Source organism: Hydra vulgaris, chromosome 15 (genome assembly GCF_038396675.1).
Source record: "Hydra vulgaris chromosome 15, alternate assembly HydraT2T_AEP".
NCBI classification, from domain to species: domain Eukaryota; kingdom Metazoa; phylum Cnidaria; class Hydrozoa; order Anthoathecata; family Hydridae; genus Hydra; species Hydra vulgaris.
This window is the reverse complement of record NC_088934.1, coordinates 47724514-47745430: the sequence shown is the minus strand read 5'-3', so window position 1 is coordinate 47745430 and position 20917 is coordinate 47724514. Positions and strand designations below refer to the sequence as shown.

At 28.7% G+C, this 20917-nt stretch overlaps 1 protein-coding gene across 3 annotated transcripts in view; it reads left to right on the top strand.

Moving 5' to 3' along the window:
• LOC100209354 (septin-7) overlaps nt 1-20917 on the top strand; it is a 65877-nt gene that overhangs the window by 37931 nt on the left and 7029 nt on the right. For all 3 annotated transcript variants that reach the window (XM_065819971.1, XM_065819973.1, XM_065819972.1), the window contains 6 exons: nt 7249-7383; nt 14862-14907; nt 15016-15087; nt 19134-19226; nt 19304-19397; nt 19592-19643. In XM_065819971.1, the coding sequence (XP_065676043.1) occupies nt 7249-7383; nt 14862-14907; nt 15016-15087; nt 19134-19226; nt 19304-19397; nt 19592-19643 (492 nt within the window). The remainder of the gene's footprint in view (nt 1-7248; nt 7384-14861; nt 14908-15015; nt 15088-19133; nt 19227-19303; nt 19398-19591; nt 19644-20917) is intronic.

The window sequence follows — 20917 nt, the reverse complement described above, 5'->3', positions numbered from 1 at the left end:
TTTGGAATATATTGAATTAATTGCATTTATTTTGTTGTGTTTTAAAAATAAATGATTTTTATTATAACAATACAAAATCCATGTCATCATCTTATGGTTATATTGAATTAAACCCCTTGCAAAAATTAAAAATGAAATGTTCATAAAAAGTATTTATATAATCTATTGCAACATTTTCAATAAATTTGTGTTATTATAATTTTTTTTGCACAAGCATTCAATCTTATTAAATCATGCTTTTAAATTAGTGGTGGGTAGATTCTGATTCCATCCATTAGTGGTGAGTAGATTCCGATTCCACCGATTTTAAAGGAATCAAAGATTGTGGTTCTCATCTTTCTCATTGAACTTGAATAATTCTGATTTCTTTTTTAATTTTAATTTTTGCGCATTCCCAAGTTCACTTTTTTTGTCTAAGCTATCTTGGTTTATTGCACTTGCATTGTATTAATAACTCCAATACATAGATCTGAGGATATTTAAAACAACATGAGGTCTTTTTCTGCACTCAGTTCTGGAAAAATTAGCCTGGAACTTTATCAAGTACACCAAAAATACAGCCAACAATACACCAATTGTTTGCAAAGACCAGGCTACTTAAATCTACAGATTCGAAGACAATAATTACAAGGCTTGTTGCTGAAATTATATTCATTGATATTTAACCTATAGTATACCTACAGGTATAGCAGGTATACCTATATAGTATAGGGTTCTTATTTCAAAAGATTGCTTTAGTTTTTGGACCCAAGGTATACAATACCAAACAGAAAAAACTTCTAGGCTATTGAAGTTCTCAATATTTATCACGAGGTAATAGATAAAGTTTCTTTCTTTGCAAAAAAATGCATCATGTTGGTATAACTATCCATATGTGGAGCTCCACAGCTAATGTTGACTACATGAGTCCTAACATGATATCTTTTCCATACGAGTTCCACAATGTAGCCAAAAAGCCAATGTAGTTAAATTTATGAATGAATGGCTTGAGCATGAGGTACTACTTTGTATTTTTATTGTACTTTAAATGTTGTAGTCCTATGAACTATCTTTTATTATTATTAAGTTATTACCTGTCTTTACCAATATAACTGTTGCCGGTTTTTTAAAGTCTGTAAAAGTATTAAATTAAGAATGCGAAACTATTTAATTATTATTTTAATTGCGTTAATACATTTAGTTATCGCATAAGAATTAGAATTGGAAAGAATGGTTTGAGAAATAAAATCTTATTTTTATAATTTTAATGTTTGATGAAAGACCTGTTTTACATTTATATTGTGTTTACTTTGTTTTAATGTGAAAATTTTGAAGTTTTTTTTTGTAATAATAAATCTATATTTTCTTTTCTCACTGTCTCTGTGAATATCTTTTCTCAATATATATATACATTTTCAAATACCCCTGAGGGTATAATAAACATTATAAACGTTTTATACAATATAATATATGACGCACCCACAACGTTCCTTCTGACGCAACACAATAATAGTTTGTATATAATGCAACTATTTACACTAATTACAGTTTATTTATAATGCAATTGTTTACACTAATTACAACACTCCTTGATCTCTAGATCACTAAGTCTGCATACTTACTCAGAAACTTCCGCACTCGTGTCGATCTTCAGAGATTCAGGTTATCCACGATGGGTTGTTCCAATTCCCTAGTAGACAAGTCAGCTATGATGGGAGCAGGATGGGCGTCCAACATGTGTCTTGGCAATCCATTCATTTCTACCAAAACTCCTCGTCCTTCATCTGAGACTCTCCCTCTGTTCCATTCGCTCATACATTTTGAGTCATGTAGTTTTACAAATACTTCTTGTCCTTGTGTATAGTTGTGGAGAACTTCCTCATTAGTTTTGGCAGAAATTGTGTGTGGTTTCCACTCTTAGGAAAATATAGCTTTGTAGGGGAGCAGAGGTCCTTTTTCTCGGAATATTTCCTCTAAATGGAAGCACACTGTTGTCTCTTTCTTGTTCTGTAGCTTTCTATAGCTAAATTGCAAACTTGCTTCTTTTGCCACAGTCAATAATAGAATCAAATCCCCATTTTGTTGCTAGATTAATTTCTTTTTTCATTGCTTCTAATTCTGCAAGATTAATGTGAGCCGTATCATCTTGTTTTCTCAGCCACGAACAGTCTTCTACTATTTCTCCAGCCACTTCCAAAACTATGCTAACAGCTAAACTGCTTGCATCGCACCACACTGTTGCTTCAGAAGTGTTTTTGACGTTCCATGACCCATGAATGGGATCTTCCTTTGAAAGTCTTTGATTTAAACTGCTTACTAATTTGACAGCATGTTCGTTCACCAAAGAGTCTCATCCACAACTACATGAAACCCTTTTTAGATATTGCATGAAGGGCGCAACCAATTTCCTATTGGAAAATGTTTGATCAGCTGTCCGCACCAAGAAAAGATTTGCAGGCGTGCCATTTTTCCTTCTGGAACTTTGGGTATGTTGTCACGTTTCCAGCGGACTTGGTTGTTTGTACACTTGCAATCCAGCACACGACCGCCAACAAGTTTTTCTGGCAACTTAGAATCCAAGCCATATTTTTTCAAGAGTTCTTGAACTCTGCAACTTGACACTATCAGGGTCAAGAGTTCTTGAACTCTGCAACTTGACACTATGTTATTATTGACAATGATATCATCAATAAATAAATCTGTCCTAGACTCTACAATACTTTGTCTAAGGATAATACCTTTTTTAAAATTTTATTTTTTATTCTGGGCGCCACATTGAAACCAAAACCCAATCTTGTTAGACAGTAACGCTGCCATTCATATTCAACAACTTCATATTTCCATAATGCTTCGTCGACACGAATCTGCAGGTATGCTTTCTTTAAATCGATTATCTCAAGATTTTCTCCCAACTTTCTCTAGTTGCAAAGTTTGGTGCTGCAAACATTGCCATCTGCAGTATGACTGGATACAAATTGATTCAGCTCCCGGTAGTCCATCACCGGACGTTAACCATGAGCGCGACTAGGTCTTTTCAAACCGAGACGAGACCAAGACGAGAAGTTAGTACTTCTCGTGAGACCGAGATTGAGGCAAGATGAAAAATTTAACAATTTTTGAAAACAAATTTATTAAAATCCAAGTAAAAAAAAAAAATGTAAACATGGTTTTGACAAATAGACACAAATGACATTTTTCAAATGTAAACAACTTTTTCAAATATTAATTCAGAATTTTTTTGCCAAACTTTTCCAACAGGACAATGTTTTTTCTGATTAAGATGATTTGTTCTACTTTTTCTGGGTGTAAGTTGTGTCTTGATGATCGGACGACATTTCCGCCTGAGCTAAAAACTCTCTCTGATTTAGTTGAACTTGCTGGAATAGCTAAAATTTGTCTAGCTAATGAAGAGAGTTCTGGCAATGTATTTGAATGCAATTTCCACCAATCAAGAATCGGATAGTCTTTTTTGGCATCAGGGAGATATTCATACTGGCACATTTCGCTCAAAATAGGATTCAGTTCAGATGTTGGCTCTTGTGTTTCAAGTCTGACATTTAGCTTGCGCTTCAGTTTTGAATTAGGGGACAAATCTGCTGGCAACAGGTTGGCACTCAACATTATCCTTAACCTGTGAGGCTAACGTTCTTTTGTTGTTTAAAATTTTTTGAAGAGCTTCAAGTGAAGTCCCTTTAAAGCAGGATTTAAGTAGTTTGCTGCAGCACTCAATAAGTTTCCAGTGTGACAAAGAGAAAATCTTTTCTCAATGCAGTTTTTCAAGATTTTTGCATACAAGTCACCGTAGCCATTTTTTCCATCCATCTCAATAAATTGATCAATTTTGTCATGGATTAAATAAAGAGAACCGGCGACAGTGTTAATTGTTGGAATAGAATCAGGCGACCACGTTTCTGTAGCTTCTTTAAGTGGTTCCGAAATTTCTACTGCCCCTCGATTGATTTCCACTGTGATGCACTGATAGTCTTTGAAGAAAAAATATCTTCATTTGCACATAAGCTGATAATTGCACTCTTTAGATGTAGGACAGAAGCCATGCAATCCAGTTCACTATTCCATCTTGTGTCAACAGATTGGCGCAACTGTCTAAAATTGATTCCTTGAGCGTCTGATTCTGATTCAAGCAATTCAGCTGCAACTGTTGACTGGTGAGTTAAAGAAGCCAAATCTTTGCATGTTTGCAACGCATCATCCATTCCAGCAGTCCTTCCAAATGAGTCTCGAACTGCACATTGCAAAATATGATTGTTGCACAAGTATTGGTCAAGGCGCTTTGACAATTTGACTGCAAGTTTCATGTTTCTTGCCTGGTCATTCACGCAGTACATTGGCAAATCAGCAGGCAAATTTAGTTCTTCTAAGAAAGAATCCAGCTTTCCTTCAATTAAGATACCTGTGTGTCTGCCGTGGAGCTGTTGGACATGGGGTGTCCAGTGATGTAGTCTCCAATTTTCGTCAATAGCATACAAAGTCCAAGAGATGTAGCTGTCCTGAGCTCTAGAAGTCCAAAGGTCAGACGTAAATGCAGCACTTTTTAGATTTGGCGTAATCTCCGTTATTATGCTCTTCATTCCAACTTGAGCTTCTCTTGACCGAATTGAAAGCTTTCTTGAATATGTTGTTCTGTGATGAAGGCTCAGTTTAGGGTTTGCAATGTCAAACAATTTCTTGAAACCTCTTCCTTTGACTGCTGAAATGATGCCAGATCAGTGCAAAAGTAATCCAGCATTGCAGAGTCAAACTATTTTTGAATGGAATTGTCTTTGTCATATTTTGACTTTGTTTCAAGCATTTCGACCATGGTTCGTTGTTGCTTCTTAGGAGGAGGAAGAAGAGAGTCGTCAGTTTTTTCAGAATACTCAACGTAGTCTAGGCTGTTTTTTTTCGAGGTGACGATGAAGTCCGCTTGTGTTTTCATCTTTTGTTTTCAAAGACTTTTTGCACACCTTGCATTCAGCACCGTCACTTGTTTTTTGAAAATATCTCAAGATTTTGTTTTTTCTTGGTGACATTTTTGATCGTTGAAATGAGGCAAGAATATTTCTTTTCAATATGAACAATATGTGTCAAGTTGAATTCCACTGGTAAACTAATGAAATTAAGTCGAAAATGCACCATTTTATACGAAAAGTTTTTGTATTTAAAATCTAATTAAAAATATTTAAAATCTAATTAAAATTTTTTAATTAGATTTAAAAAAAAATCTAATTAAAAAATCTAATTAAAAATCTAATTAAAAATTTATTTTGTTTTTGTCAAAAACAAATTAAATTTTTAATTAGATTTATTAAAATCACGGAGTCAAAATATTAATTAATTAAAAAAACAAATTAATAAGCATTTTGTAAATTATAATAATTTTTAATTTGGAAAATAATATAATCTTTAAGTCTCCTTCTATTTCTCGCGAGAATTTTCTATTTCTTGTTTCTCACGAGAAACGAGAACAAGACGAGATCTTGCTCATTTATACCGGACGTACTTTTAATTTGTTTCTTTGAATTACTGCCATCAACGGAATGATACCATTACATCTCCCTTCAAATGGTTTCAACCATCCCTGTGCTATCCATTCACTTATTTCCACTGTTTACTCGGTTTTAAACTCCTCAGAAATATGATAGTTTGGAATTTTGTTTGTTAAAGTTAGTGGTTCCATCAGCCATTTCTAAGACACCCTCCAACTGCCATTTTTGAACTCTGCTGCGAAGTCTTTTTCAATCAGCTTTTGAATAGTAGGCGAGGATACTTCATTTGGGTGGCTTTCCTTACATGTTTTTTAATTCGCACACTTTTTATAGCAGTGCAGGGCCGGTGATTGTCCATTTCACACACAAAGCACCTCTTCTTCTCAATTTCTTTGCTGCAGTTTCGTCTGATGTGCCCATCCTTGCCGCAAGGGTAGCACGTTATGGTCTTTTTTCCACATCCTTGAGGAACTTGTCTTGGACTAATAGCAACAGGATTCATGCAACTAACAAAACACAGTTTTTTATGATGTAAGATTACCAAACTTCTTGATTTTTCAGCGATCTAATACAGCGACATTGTGGATATTGAGCATGCAGTTTGCAGCTGTTTTCTTGCTTCCTCAGATAGTCCGAGAACAAATGCGCACCTTATCCACTCTTTGCTTACATGAGATGATATTAGCTGGCTCAGCTTTGTTAATTCTGCAAGATATATGTCAACGGGCTTGTTCTCTTTAAAACGGCGACTTATGAACTCTTCGTATGCTGTTAACGGAGAAGCAGAGAAGGCAGTTTTGCAAAGCAGAAGTGCATTTTTTACTTTATTGTAGACTTCTTTTATCACATCACTAAGACCTTGATAAACGGCAAATGCCCCGCTAGAAAGAAATAACCGGAGCACCACATGCAGCTCGTCAACTTTTTGAAGTTTTTCTACTAGTTCCAATTTCTGTATCCATTCTGAAAATTCACCCGAACTATTGTACTGCTACACCAAATCCGTGAACTTTATCACGATGCCCATTGATGAAATAGCTTGTAATAATAAATCCATATTTTCTTTTCTCACTGTCTTCGTGAATATCGTTACTCAATATATATACATTTGCAAATACCCCGAGGGTATAATAAACATTATAAATGTTATATACAATATTATTATATTGTATATAACATTTATAATGTTTATTATACCCTCGGGGTATGATGCATCCACAACGTTTCTTCTGGCGCAACACAATAATAGTTTATAAATAATGCAATTATTTACGCTAATTACAGTTTTTATTTAAAAAATTGTATAGGTCATATTAAAGGGATAGCATTTTTATACATTTTTTATATTTTTTTTATCCAAGTGCTGTTATCCAATATTATGATCAAAAATTAAGTTTTTCAAGCATACTAAACATAATAATAATTAAAAAAGCCCCCCCCCATCCCCCTCAAAAAGAACAAAAAACAACATAAAATAAACTTTCAATGCGATATGTATTTTACGTTTTATTAAGTATGTATTTTACAGTTATTTACTTGCCAAGTTTATTTCTTTAGTGAGTTGACCTTATTCTGCTGTCAATTGTGTAGCTGTATATTTATGAATAATAATAGCAAACACAGTAGTATGTGTGTGTATAAATCTATTTTAGTGCATTTAAAACTATAAAACTTTTTTTTTAGTCATAACTTTGTTATTAAGTTCAATAAATGCTGAAAAAATTTCTTTCTAGTTGGAACTCTGTTATTCAGAACATTAAATACTTAAATTTATTTTTTGCAGTTGGAACTCTGTTATTCAATATATTGAAAATAAATTTGAAGACTACTTAAATGCTGAATCAAGGGTAAACAGAATAACTGTTCAAGATACTAGAGTTCATTGCTGTTTATATTTTATTGCACCTACAGGACATGGGTAAGAATTTTTTCAGGTTATTTATTTATTTTTATTTATTAAGCTAAACTAATAATTAATATTGGCATAAGTTTTGATTGAAATATAAAGATCAATTTTATCGCAATATTATTGACATTCCTTTATTAATGAATGGCAACCTACTCACTGAATTCTCTTCTTAATGTCTTCTTGGAATACAATTCACTACTGACTTCTCATGGAAACCATATACAAGAGTTAGATTAAGCGATCACGATTTGCGATATCTGGAAAAGTATCTGGTCTTTAAAGATATTTTTCTTTAGTTTATGCAAAACCATTGTAAAACATATGTACCACCTTTTATTTTTCTTTGGTTTTTATAATTCCTGTTTATAAGTAACAAGTTTAAGTTAATTTGACCATGTTTTTTTTTTCTGTTCAAGAAAAGACCACTCTCCAATTCTTTGTATCAACTTTAACTAAATAATAACACTAAATAATAAGGAAGCCGAACTGCTTCACAATACCGCTAATGATGTTTAGTGAATGGGCTTTTTAATTTTAATTAGTATTTGAAACAGAAAAAAGTAACTTTAAGTTTAAGTATAACGAGTTTGTTAGAGTGGCAACTGAAGCAAAAATAATTAGAGTTAGTAAACCAATATCTAAGAACTTAAAAACTTTTCTTTCTTGGGGGAAAGAATCAGTTATCGGGTACATGGAAGAAAATGGATTAATTATGTTTGTGTTGTGAAACAATATTGTCTAATGTTGGATATAGCTCCTTAACTTAACTTGTCTGAATTTACACTGAAAGTTTCAATATTTATCAATTTGAGAAATAATTTTTTTGTTGATAACAAGTAAAGATTAATAAATGGGGCAGGAGGGGCTTAATGAGCTTATGGTGAATGGAAAAATTTTCTTAAAATTAATTAATAAACATCCGCCCCAACCACTTCTATCAAGTACTCGAGAGTACATATATATATAAATTAGTAAAAATTTTTAGCTGTCTTCAACAGCATGTTTCTCCATCAGTAGGTTCATTAGGAAGAATGTCTAAACATCAAAAAGTTCAATTTATAGAAAAATTATTCCACAGGAAGTTGGGAGTTGTTATAATTAATTATGTAATAACTGTAGTATTTTGCAACCAGGAAGTTGCATCAACTACATCAGATAATTTCAAAATCATGAAAAGAATTCTTTACAATTAGGATAATTTTAGACTGGTCATTGGTTTCATAATTTTTTAAAAGAAACTTATTTTCATGTCTGCATTTAGAAATTCAGATTTTTTATTCAGAAAATTGTCTTGATCTAAATGAGTAATAATTTCAAATTTTTCTTGTAAACAATGTATACATTTTTTGGAAATGTTATTATAGGCAGGCGCAGTTTTTAGAATAGACCAGTTTAATTTAAAATTAATATTTTTTTCCTTCAGTTGCCAAATATATTTTGACAGCATAGTCTCTTTTGAGTATTATTTATTTTTAAAAGATTGTTTGTGGTTGGCATAATGTTTTTTCCATTTGCCCTCGGTTAAGCCAATATATTGTTTATCAGGGTTGTTTTGCAAAGAAACAATGCATTTGTAAATGATATTTTTTGATAAGCGTTTGCCAATTATAGGGCAGTCAATTTTTTGCTTGCAGTTACAATTTTCAGTATTTTTTTCTTTGAGAAGTTCATTTTTATTAATCAATGCAAAATTATGGCCTTTTATAATTCTTTCAATATTTTTTGTACAGCTATAGCTTACCTTATACAAAATTAAAAATAGATATACGAAATTACATTTACATAAAAAATACATACTTTTTAAATAAAAAATAAGAATATACTAAAAAAATCTATAATATATAATAAACTTTGAAAATTTTGACAATTCAAAAAATATATATTATAAAACATTTATTTGTGTAAACAAATAATAATAGTTTAAAAGATTTATGGCTTTGCAGGTGTAGCTCCAAGAATGAGCTACAAAATAATAGTTTGTTTGATAATATGTTTTTAAAATAATTTATGCTAGAAATCTCAAAACTAAACAAATCTCGAATAATACAATTTTTAAAACATTTCAACAGAATACTCTAGAACTTTATTTCGCTTATATAGTTCGCGAATATTATTTTTATTCTATCGCACCAAGATGTTTTTGAGAACATTCAAGTTTATGTATGTTTCCATGTATGTTCTTAAAACAAAAAATTTTTGTTTTACGGACATATATAAAACTTAAATGTTCTCAAAACGACTAAAAAAATCTGGCCAGTTTTTCGCAACTAAATATTATTTCCGTGGTCAGTAATAGAGAGCGATTGCTTCCACTTCCCGACCAAGCCTGTATTTGCATTCTTTGTTTTTGAAACTTTTTGTTTTTTTGCAACTCCTAATATAAAAAAACTTGCAAACGGCAGTGACCAAGTTGTTAAATAAAATACAGATGCGTGGACATACAAGAAGGAAAACTGCACACGTTTCCTGGGAAGGCTTGATCATGGTTGCTGCTCAAAGGAACTATAACCTCTTGTTCCATCAACCTAAAATTATTCTTATATGACTTGTCATTCAGCAAACTTGCATCTTTTTACTACATCTGTTCCTTCATGCTCTAAAAATTTTTATTTATCTAATTTTCCCTCGCACTTCCTTGGAACTCTCTCCCATCATGTTTTAATGACTCATACAACTTTGGATTTTTCAAATCTTCTGTTAACTGTTTTTTTGATCTTTAACACTATTTTGTTTTCTAATAATTCCAACTTAATTGTGGTTGCTTACAGCCTTTTTAGGAGTGAATTTGGTTGCTTATTGTGGTTGCTTACAGCCTTTTTAGGAGTGAAAAAAAATATTTATTTAAATTCTACAATTTTTTTCTTTATACTTTCATGAAAAAGAATAATAGGAAAAAGTTTGAATAATTTTCAATTTTTTAACATACTAAGATTTTGATTACCTTTTTTACGAGCCAACTGTATTTTTTACAAGCCAACTGTTTTTTTTACAAGCCAACTGTATTTTTTATAGACTGTATTTATTAGTTTTTGTCTTTTTATTTGTTATGATAAAATAAAAAGTAAAATATAGCACAAGAAAAAAAGTAGCAATTAAATTTAAACAAATCCAGGTTTAGCAGTAAAAAAATAATTATCAGTATTTGAAATAGCTTTTAAAAAACCCTAGACTTTAAAACACATTTTTAAACGCCTGCGCATAAACTCTATCAATTTCATGCGCAGTTCATTTTAAATTAAATTCCAGGTTCTTTCAAGAACCTCCTCAAAGTTTGTTTTGATTGTGACTTTATTGTTGTATATTTTTAGATCATTTGAATCCCATCTTATAATGATCATGGATCATTTTAAGTTGGGACTTAAGTCAGGTGATCTGATACACCATGGCAATAACGCAAGGATTGAATTAAACAATTGAAAGTTGCGTTATCTGGAAAAATATTTGGTCTTCAAAATTTTAGTTATAATGCAAATTAATTTTAAAATTAAACAATAAAATTTTTTATTAGTTGATACTAAAATTAACGCTTGATTTAAAATGTTTATCTGGAACATTAAGTAACAGTGTAGAAATGCTAAACTGTTTATTAAAGTACATATTTGTAGAAGTTCTTGAAATTTTTACTATTATTTAAATATCTGTTCTATTTTTTCTAGATGCATTTCTAATTCAATTAAAATTTGGGATTACTTATATAAATCATTTTTTATTTATAATAGCTTGGTTAAGTGTTGTTTAAAAGAGCAATAAATTTTAAATGTAAGTTATAAATAAGTTAAAAGCGTTATAATAGTAGTAGTGTTACTATAGAGTTATTACTTTTTACTTGTAAGTTTTTTTTTATTGTTTTTTTTACTTTTTTGCTAACAAATTTAGCCTAATTTATATTTGTATATTTTTATGGACCCCATAAATTTTAGAGAAATACATAACTAATTGCCTACTGAGCTACCACTGGCTTTCATATGCTGTATACAAAAGCAAGTGTCATAATTCTTGCTTTTCAACCTTTTTTATGTGTACTCTTGATTTATAATTAAAAAATTGAAAAATATTTTCATTGCATAAAATAATTTGGTTCCAATCTTCGACAGACCAGGTTAGTCTCTCTCTACACCATTTTCTCCTTACAATGCGATCTGTAACTCTTTAAAATGTTTCAAATGTTTATGTAAGAACCAGTTCCTTGGTTTTTTTAAATATCTTTCTAATAGTCTTTCTACATTCCACTACTAACCATTTTTTTATATTGTTAAACTTCAGTTGCAAGTTTCGGATTGAATAAGGTAGATATTTCCTGCTGTATACGATGATGCTACATATATATTGATCTGAAAGTTTTTTTGCTTGCCTAACACAGTGGGCTAAACAGCTGTTTTCACGGGCATTGGTTCATAACTTTTGAACGGAAAATGCTATGGGGTTGAATAAGGACTTTTTGGAAAGGTTTTTATGTTTAAATTTTAAAAAAACTAACAAATAATTTTCCTGCAGGATATTTAGGTCATAATTTAAAAGAACAAAATATTGAAAATTTCATAAAGTTTGCTTTTTTATAGGTTATAACAAAAATACATATAAATGTTTATAACTATGTATGTATATTTTGTAATACAAAGATAACATAAGAACATCAATTACAAAAACAACAAAAATTATCAAAAGAAGTACTAAAAAACATAATTTATTCATATGTTAACATTATAAAATATGTGTCATTTTTAGATAACATGTTATTAGAGACAATTTGTTTATGAGAATATTTATCTGAATGTCCTCATTCATACTAAAATTTGAATAATGGTTTTGACTTGTATCTCTTGTCAAAAAAAAATCCACATTCAGTTAATGGTGTCTGTTAGATTGATAATTTAGGAGTTTTTTCTTAAGAGTCTTGTATGTATCAATCTTAATATTTTGTTATTACCTTTTAACCTTGAATCATAAAGATTTCCCAAACCACTTTCCTCATTATTCTGTAACAGGTGGAAACTCGTTAAATAGGAATAAATAAAAATCTGTACAATAGCTATTATATTGATCCATATAAGTTTTTTTTTTTAAAGAAAATACTCAAAGAATTACTGAGAGCACCAATTCGAACTTTTAAAATGTTGCATGATATTAAACAGGCGATTGTGCAATAAATAAATCCCTGTTTGATTTTTTGTGCAATAGTTCTCTAACTACATAATCGTTATTGTTGCCACTCTTTTTTCAATTGAATCAGGGTAGTTCCATTTTATACCTGTTTTTTTAAATATATCTGTTTGTAATGAAATCTCTGCTTGTTTCAGAAAACTATTTGAAGTACTGAAAGGGAACTCTGACCAATCAAAAACACCAGTTTGAAGAACCTATAAAAATATCAGTAATTTTTAGTTGTAATAATTTTGAATATCAAGTATGTTCACATGTTAAAAATATAGAATAATCTGAACACTATTACAAAATAAAAAACAATTTTGAGTTTTTTTTGTTTGTTTGTAAATAAATGCCTACCAAGTGCACAAACTGTTTAAATTAACATTGTTTCTATTGGAAACTTGTTGAAAGAGTTATTCTTTTACATACTCTTTAAGCAAGGTTTCCTTACCAGCCTTAAATTGAATGCCAGCATAGCCCGTTTTTTTAAGTTTGTTTTTCTTCAGATGCAGATCTTTGCTAACTATCTGAACTAATGTTTTATGTACAAATGTAAATTCATCGGAGTCAGTATATGTATAATGATAATTGCCTTAGCCATTATCATTATACAACCTGTTATATTTGCAGAAATAGAAATAGCAAATAGTAAAAATTTCAAACAAGTCAAATTCAGTAAGCTTCATTGTTATTAAACTAAAGATATAGATATTTTTGTTGATTTATTATCTAATAACAAAATGATTTAAACTTAAAATATATTTCAAAATAAAAATAAGTTTACAGGATAAGTAAAACTATTATATTATTACTATATATACCACTAAGCCCTCAGTTTTGATTTTAACTCTTGCAATTAGTTCATTTTAAAACAGATTTCAATGCTGCAATATTTTTTTTATTAATGGTTGTACTAGCTAGATTAAATTTGGTCAAAATAAAAAAGTTCAATAAGAAAGAGGACAAAGGGGGGGGGGGGTGTTAGAGGTATTGGTATAAAATTGGTCTTTATCCTTTTTTTTATTTCTAGACATACACTTTTACTGAACACATCTTCCCCTTATAAAAATGTACAAAATAATGTAAAACTATTTGCATTAATATTTTTTAATATATTTTACAAAAATTTAAATTATAGGGGTAGGATCATTCTTTTACTTTTTTTTGTTTTTGTTTAAAAGTGCTGATTTAGCACAATTTAGTTAAAAAGCCTCTTATTCCTTTTTATTATAGGAGTTTAAAAATATATGACTTCATATATGAGTTTACTAGTGCCATCTATTTTTTCTGATAAAAAATAAATATCCAAACTATTTTTTCTGATAAAAAATAAGTTAAAAAACACTAAAATTTTAGTTGTTTCGTTAGGTATTACATGTAAAAAAAATTTTTTGCAATCATCTATGAAGTTAACATTTAGATTTCCATAAACTGCAGTCTAAGATTGTTTCTACATACAGTTATTAGCACTGCTAATATAGTGATATTTTTTCTTATATAATGCCATTAAGGACTGTTATGTATGATTTATACCTATCTTTTGCAACGAATTTATGTAATTCAAGCTAGTATATTTTCTAAACAAATCATGCTTTTAAATTAATTTTTTTTTTTAATGACCTGGAAATTTATTCGACTTTCAATAACAACTAACTTAAATTTATTTTGGTAACATTGATTTTTGAGCAATGTCCACTGTTTGACCCACTTTGCCCAGGCCTCAGTGTTTCAAATGCAGTAACTGTATTTCTATAATCTTTAATCATTGTGCACACACATTCCTCTCATACATTTGTTTTTTCAGCCAAACAAAGTTATGATTTCCTTTCTTGTTTCAAGCAAAACATTTTTTGAGGCTATTAAATACTTCAAATATTGCAAACTTCCAAAATACAAGATAAATAATAATAAATTATTTTTTTTGTCCCAAGGATTGATTATATTATCAATAAGAATTAAATTATAATTAAAATATTACTATACTATTGATACATCGCCATTAACTACGTCATTAAATATCATGCTTTTAATTAGGAGAGCAATTAAGGTATTAAAAAAATTATTGATTTGGATGTCATCCAAATTTAGTTGTCACTTTTTTTTCTTGTGTTTTTATTACCTTTTTTTTTTACTGCTAAATGAATTTTTTCTAATTTTAATTTAAATTGGCAAAAAAAAAAAGCTTTCATAAATAAATTTATTTTAATTAAATATGGCTTTTTTCTTTCTCAATTTAGAAGCTGTAGTTAATGGCTCTTGCACTATTGTTTTAAATTGGCAGAGCTATTATACTCCTAAATCAATTCATTACACTCTCATAAGCTGTAATTTATATTTTTTAGATTAAAACCTTTGGATATTGAGTTTATGAAGAAATTACATAACAAAGTTAGTTTTTTTTAATTAATTAATAAAGAAAGAAAGTCATATTACACCTTTAATTTTTTTTATGGGTTTGTATTTAATTAGAAATTGAAAATTAATTTGTTTTTTTAGGTTAATATTGTTCCAGTCATAGCCAAAGCCGATACTCTTACTGCTGATGAATGTCAGAGGTTTAAGCAGCAGGTAAATTCAATTTATATTATGTATGTGTGCATGTAGGTATGTATAGGTGTGCATTTGTATACAGTAAAACCATTATATATATATATATATATATATATATATATATATATATATATAATATATATATATATATATATATATATATATATATATAGATATATATTATATATTATTTATATATATATATTATATATACTATATATAAATATATATATATATACACACATATATATATATATTTATATATATATATATATATATATTTATATATATAAAATTATATTATATGTACAATTATGTATAATTATAATGCATAATAGCATAATTATTATAACCTAACACATAAAATAAGTCTACAATACATAACATAATACTATTTTGGCTACGGTCAGTATGTAAGATCTATGTTTCAAGCAGTGACAGTATGCATAATTTGAAAGCAGTTTTTCTGTCCAACTTGATTAATTTTTGACGAGACATGATTTTGACAAGTACTTGCGCAAATTTATGGGCTGAAGGACAAAGACCGAATCTGTTTTCTAAAATTCTCCAGAACTAATAAAGTTTCCGAACTAAAATTTTCAGGGTATATTATTAAAAAGACAAATAACAATCTGAACATATAACCAAAGTTGGAAATTAGTTCTACTTTTAGTTATAATGCATCTAGGACAACATTCACTATTTTCCCCAAAATTGATTTAAAAAGTTCTATTAGATTTTAATGTTTGATTGAGGTTCGAATTGTAGTCATGCCCATTCTTAAACTTTTGGGAAAATTTCAAAGTGTTTTGTCAACAACCTAAAAAATTTAAAAAATTAAAAAAGTCAATTTTTTAATTTTTTAAAAAATGCAAATAAAGATAAAAAAAAATCTAATTATTGAAAAAATAAATTATTCTATAATTGGTTATACTAGCCATCAGATTAAATATATTTTCTTTATTAAATTAGTTCAAATAACAAAGGGTACTTCTAGAAAATATACCCCCTAGCGACCTTTGCTTCACAAGTTATCTCAAAATAAACAACCATTGTAACCCAAAATAACTGAAAAGTTTACGTTTTTGAACTTAGATAAGTATTTTTTTGGTTTCCTTGTAAAAGTTTTGTTAATATTTCATTAGAAATCAAAAAATCAAAAAAACTTAGATTTATCACTTATTTAATGGTAATTTAATGGTACCTTAATATTACTTTAATTTATTTGTGTTTTATGTAAATGTAACTAATCAAACTAATAAAAACAATTGGATTGATACCGAACTGAACCCAAACTTTAGTTGTTACCAAACTGAACCCGAACTGAGCTTAGGACTGAACTGAACTCGAACATTAGATTAACCCGAACTTTAAAAAAAGAGTTCGATTCCTAACTATATATATATATATATATATATATATATATATATATATATATATATATATATATATATATATATATATATATATATAGAGAGAGAGAGAGAGAGAGAGAGAGAGAGAGAGAGAGAGAGAGAGAGAGGAGTGTGAGGTGAGAGAGAGTGAGAGAGAGAGAGAGAGAGAGAGAGAGAGAGGGAGAGAGAGGAGAGAGAGAGAGAGTATACATATATATATATATATATATATATATATATGTATATATATATATATGTATATATATATATATGTATATATATATATGTATATTTATATATGTATATATATATATGTATATATATATATATGTATGTATATATATATATATATATATATATATAATATATATATATATATATATATGTATATATATATATGTATATATATATATGTATATATATATATATAATGGTTTTATAAGAAATTTTATTTAGAAATTGTAAATCAATTGCATGTTGGAAATTAAACAGTTTAGTTAAGGCAATCCTTTAGAAACAGAACATAAGAGCTGTAGACCGCGCAAAACATGTCGTTTCATGAACAGAAAAATTACTTGTCCAACCAAAAAAAATCCTTTGACAGCGCTAATGATAAAATTTGAAAACTGAAATTCTCAGCATCTCAAAATACAATTTGCAGACAGGTTCAACTTTCAGGACTTTCAAGCTTCAGAGCAGCAAAAAAAAATTTTATTTCTCCAAACAACCAAAAAACTAGAATTAAATTTGCATACAATAATAGAGACTGGGCTATTAATGATTGGAAACTATTAATGATTTGAAAGTATGTGGGGCAATTTGAAATTTTTATTTGAAAGGTTCTAATGTCAATTTGAAGGTACAATTCAAACCTGATTTGACAACTAATAAATGAATTGTTATGTGAGAATATGTCTTGGCCAAGCATGTGAATATTTTAGTTTTTGTGAATCAAGAGATAATGACCATCACACTAAAATCTGAAGGCAAATCAGCCAAATTTCAATTAATTTCACAAAAGTTTAGGTCACTGTTTCAATTTGTTCAGATAAATTGAATATTTGTAAAAGATTGTTTAAACAATTTGGTGTTTTTCTTGGTGTAATATTTTCAGTTAATTTATTTTTTGAACTAATAGACTCAATCATAGATAGTGCATGACCAATACACATTGTAGCGAAGTTAATCTATGACCCCTAGGCAATAATCTTTGAAGTTGCATTAAAAAAACCATATTTAATATTTTGTGCTTTTCAGAAGCGATCTTAAGACTAAAGGTCCTTAATAGTTCATATATATGTTTGTCTTTTTTAATGACAGTCAAAGATTTTCTAAAAGTCACTAGAACTAAATTCCTGAACAACTAGATTTAGTAAGTTCTCTGATAATTTTTTACATAGATTACTTAAAATGATAAAAATATATTGGTTTTCAGAGAGATGCTCTTGTAGAGATAAATTAAATGATTGCAATTAAGAAAAGCAACTGCACAAGGAGAATGGGGTCAAAACTTGATTTGAAACCATGAAAAAGGCATTAAAACTTCCGTGCCTGTCTGAATTTATGAGGTTAAGTAGTAGAATTTTTAGCAGAGACTAGCAATCATCAGCCCTAGCAACATAAAGAAAATCAAAATCCCAATCAGCTGCAAGCTGTGTCAGTGCAATGATAGAATTTGATGTAAAAAAAGTATAAGATTGATGTTTTAGTGAGATCATAGCATAATCTGCCTTATCTGAAGGAGGAAAAATGGAGCACAGGTTATGGTTTTTTTTTCTTTCTAAATAACATTCACTCTCAACTAGGCTGCCACTAAATAAGTTAGGAGAGACAACCAATTCAATATTATAGCAATAAAAGTCACCAATAACAATAACATCAGCTGTGGGGTAAAGAAAGGGGTTGGTCAAATTGATCAGAAAGTACCTTGTTGAAAATCTCATTTAAAGATCGTCCAAAAAACAGACAAAAAAAAAGGTGATTGAGTAACGAGGTGCTACACATTAAGAAACACCCAGACAGTAAAAACCTGATTTCATAACTAATAGTTATGAAATCAGGTTTGTACCCTATTGTTGTTTTAGAAGGTTCAATATTTATGATATCTAAGCATTTTTTCTCTTTTAATTTTTCAGTCACCTTTATCTTGGAATTTTTAATGGAAATTTCATTTTTGTTTCTTTTTTTGTAAAGCTTTACTAAGTTCTGCAAAATTTTATTATTATCTGTTATTTTTTTTAATTATTTTTGTCCACATCTTTTGTTTTATCTTATTTTCATATTATTTTTAATTTTGTTGATTTCAAATATCTTATTTAGTGTTCTTAAAAAGTTGACTTGGTATCTATTTTTATTTAAATGAGAAAATAAAAAATGTGAAAACTTTACTAAAAATATGAAATATCTATTTAAAATTTGATTCAGGTGTCTCTGTTTGTGTTTTATATTTTACATGTAAAAATGTTTTAGCCAGAGGTTCAATAATAGGCAAATTTAAGCACTTTTAAAAATCCATTTGTTTTTTTGTTTTTAAATAAAAAAAATAGCATTCCCTCTCACAACCACATGTATATGAATTAAACTTTTGTATTTTTTGACTGCTCGAACAGCTACACAAGTTTACAGACATGTTTTAAACAAATAAAATACATTAATACAAATTGTTTTTAGATTTTAAAAGAAATCGATGCTCACCATATCAATGTTTATAGATTTCCTGCACTCAGTGATGATGAATCTGAAAGTGATCTTGCTTTATTAAGAGTAAGCTATTATAGAATTTTTTTATAATTAATTTTTTTGATAATTAAATTATTTAATGTGTATTTTTTTTAATTCAGAGATTACCATTTGCTGTTGTTGGCAGTAATACTGTTTTGGAGGTTGGTGGGAAAAAAATTAGGGGAAGAATGTATCCTTGGGGTATTGTAGAAGGTGAATGTTTAAATAAATTATTCATACTTTTTCATATTTGATTATATTTTAATATAAATTAGTTGAAATATACATTGAGTTTAATATATTTAGAGTTATTTTTTTAGTTTTTAAAAATATATTAGTTTACAGATTGATTAATAATAGAATATTTCATAGATAACTTTCATTAAAAAAAAAATTTTTTTTTCTAGTTGAAAACATAGAACATTGTGATTTCATTGCTCTACGAAATTTACTTATACGGTGAGATTTCATTATTATTTTTTTGTATCACTCAATATAGTTATAAATAATCTTTCTAGAAAGTAAAATTTAAAAAGATTAATAAAAATCAGTTATATATCTATATATGTATCTATACAACAGTTTAATAGTGACATTGTAAATTTGTAGCAGATTTTAATGACTTTTTATTAATATAATGGAACTTAAAAGCTAATGATGTTTTATCAATTAGTATCTATTTTTTGCAACTACTAATTGGTATGAGTTGTCTCTAATACGTCATTAACCTAATATAAATATAGCTATATTTATATTAGGTTATGAACGTAATATAAATTTAGCTATATTTTAGCTAAGTTGTTTGTCACATGTGTTGTTAAGCACTTGTTGTTAGGGGATTTTGAACTGGTAATTTTTATCAGCAAGTGGCGCATTAAAAAGATTACTGTAAATTATGCAGCACATATGATTTGTTAAGAAATAAAACTTAACACACCAGAAAGCAAAATATCATAATATGCTGTCAATTAAATCATGAGCAATGATATGCACCTTGTGGAAAGAACAGAAAAAATGGTTCAGTGTATGTTGTTACCTGAAAGATAAACACTTGGCAGTGATTAAGATTTAGGAAGAGTGTATTTGGTAAAAAAATAATTTACTCAGATAAGTATTAATAAAAGGGCGATTCTGTGTGAAAACATCCAGGGCATACAACCCTAAGTCTCAGATTTTGCTGATTTTTAATCCACTTAAAGATTTAAGTAAATTATGAACATCCTGAAAATTTTATCGTCTGATTTCAATTGGTTCCTAAGATAAAGCTACTTTAAGTTTGCCTCCAACCAACAAAAATCTGCCATTTTAAAAAATGGTTTTGGTCCTAGTTTCTGTTATATGTGTTTCGGAAAGCTGAAATTTTGTACCTTTACATATTTTGGGCCATCGAATCCAATGAAATAACTTAAAATATTTGAAAACGAACATTACACCTAAAATTTAAATGTTTACCACAATTTTACTGGGGCAAGTCCAATCACAAAAATGCTAATGTAGCTCGATTTTTTTTTTTTAAGAATTTGTCCTGAATAGTTAAGTTATAGTTATTACAAAGAATTGGAGAGTGGTCTTTTTTAAATCAGAAATAAAAACATGGTCTAGCCTACTTAATTTTTAGTGCTTAAAAACAGGTATTTTGATAAATTAAACGAGAAAAAAAAAGGATGTAATTTGACAGTTTCGTAACTGAAACTGTTTAAACAATATCAAACTGTTATTTTAGTTGTTGTTAA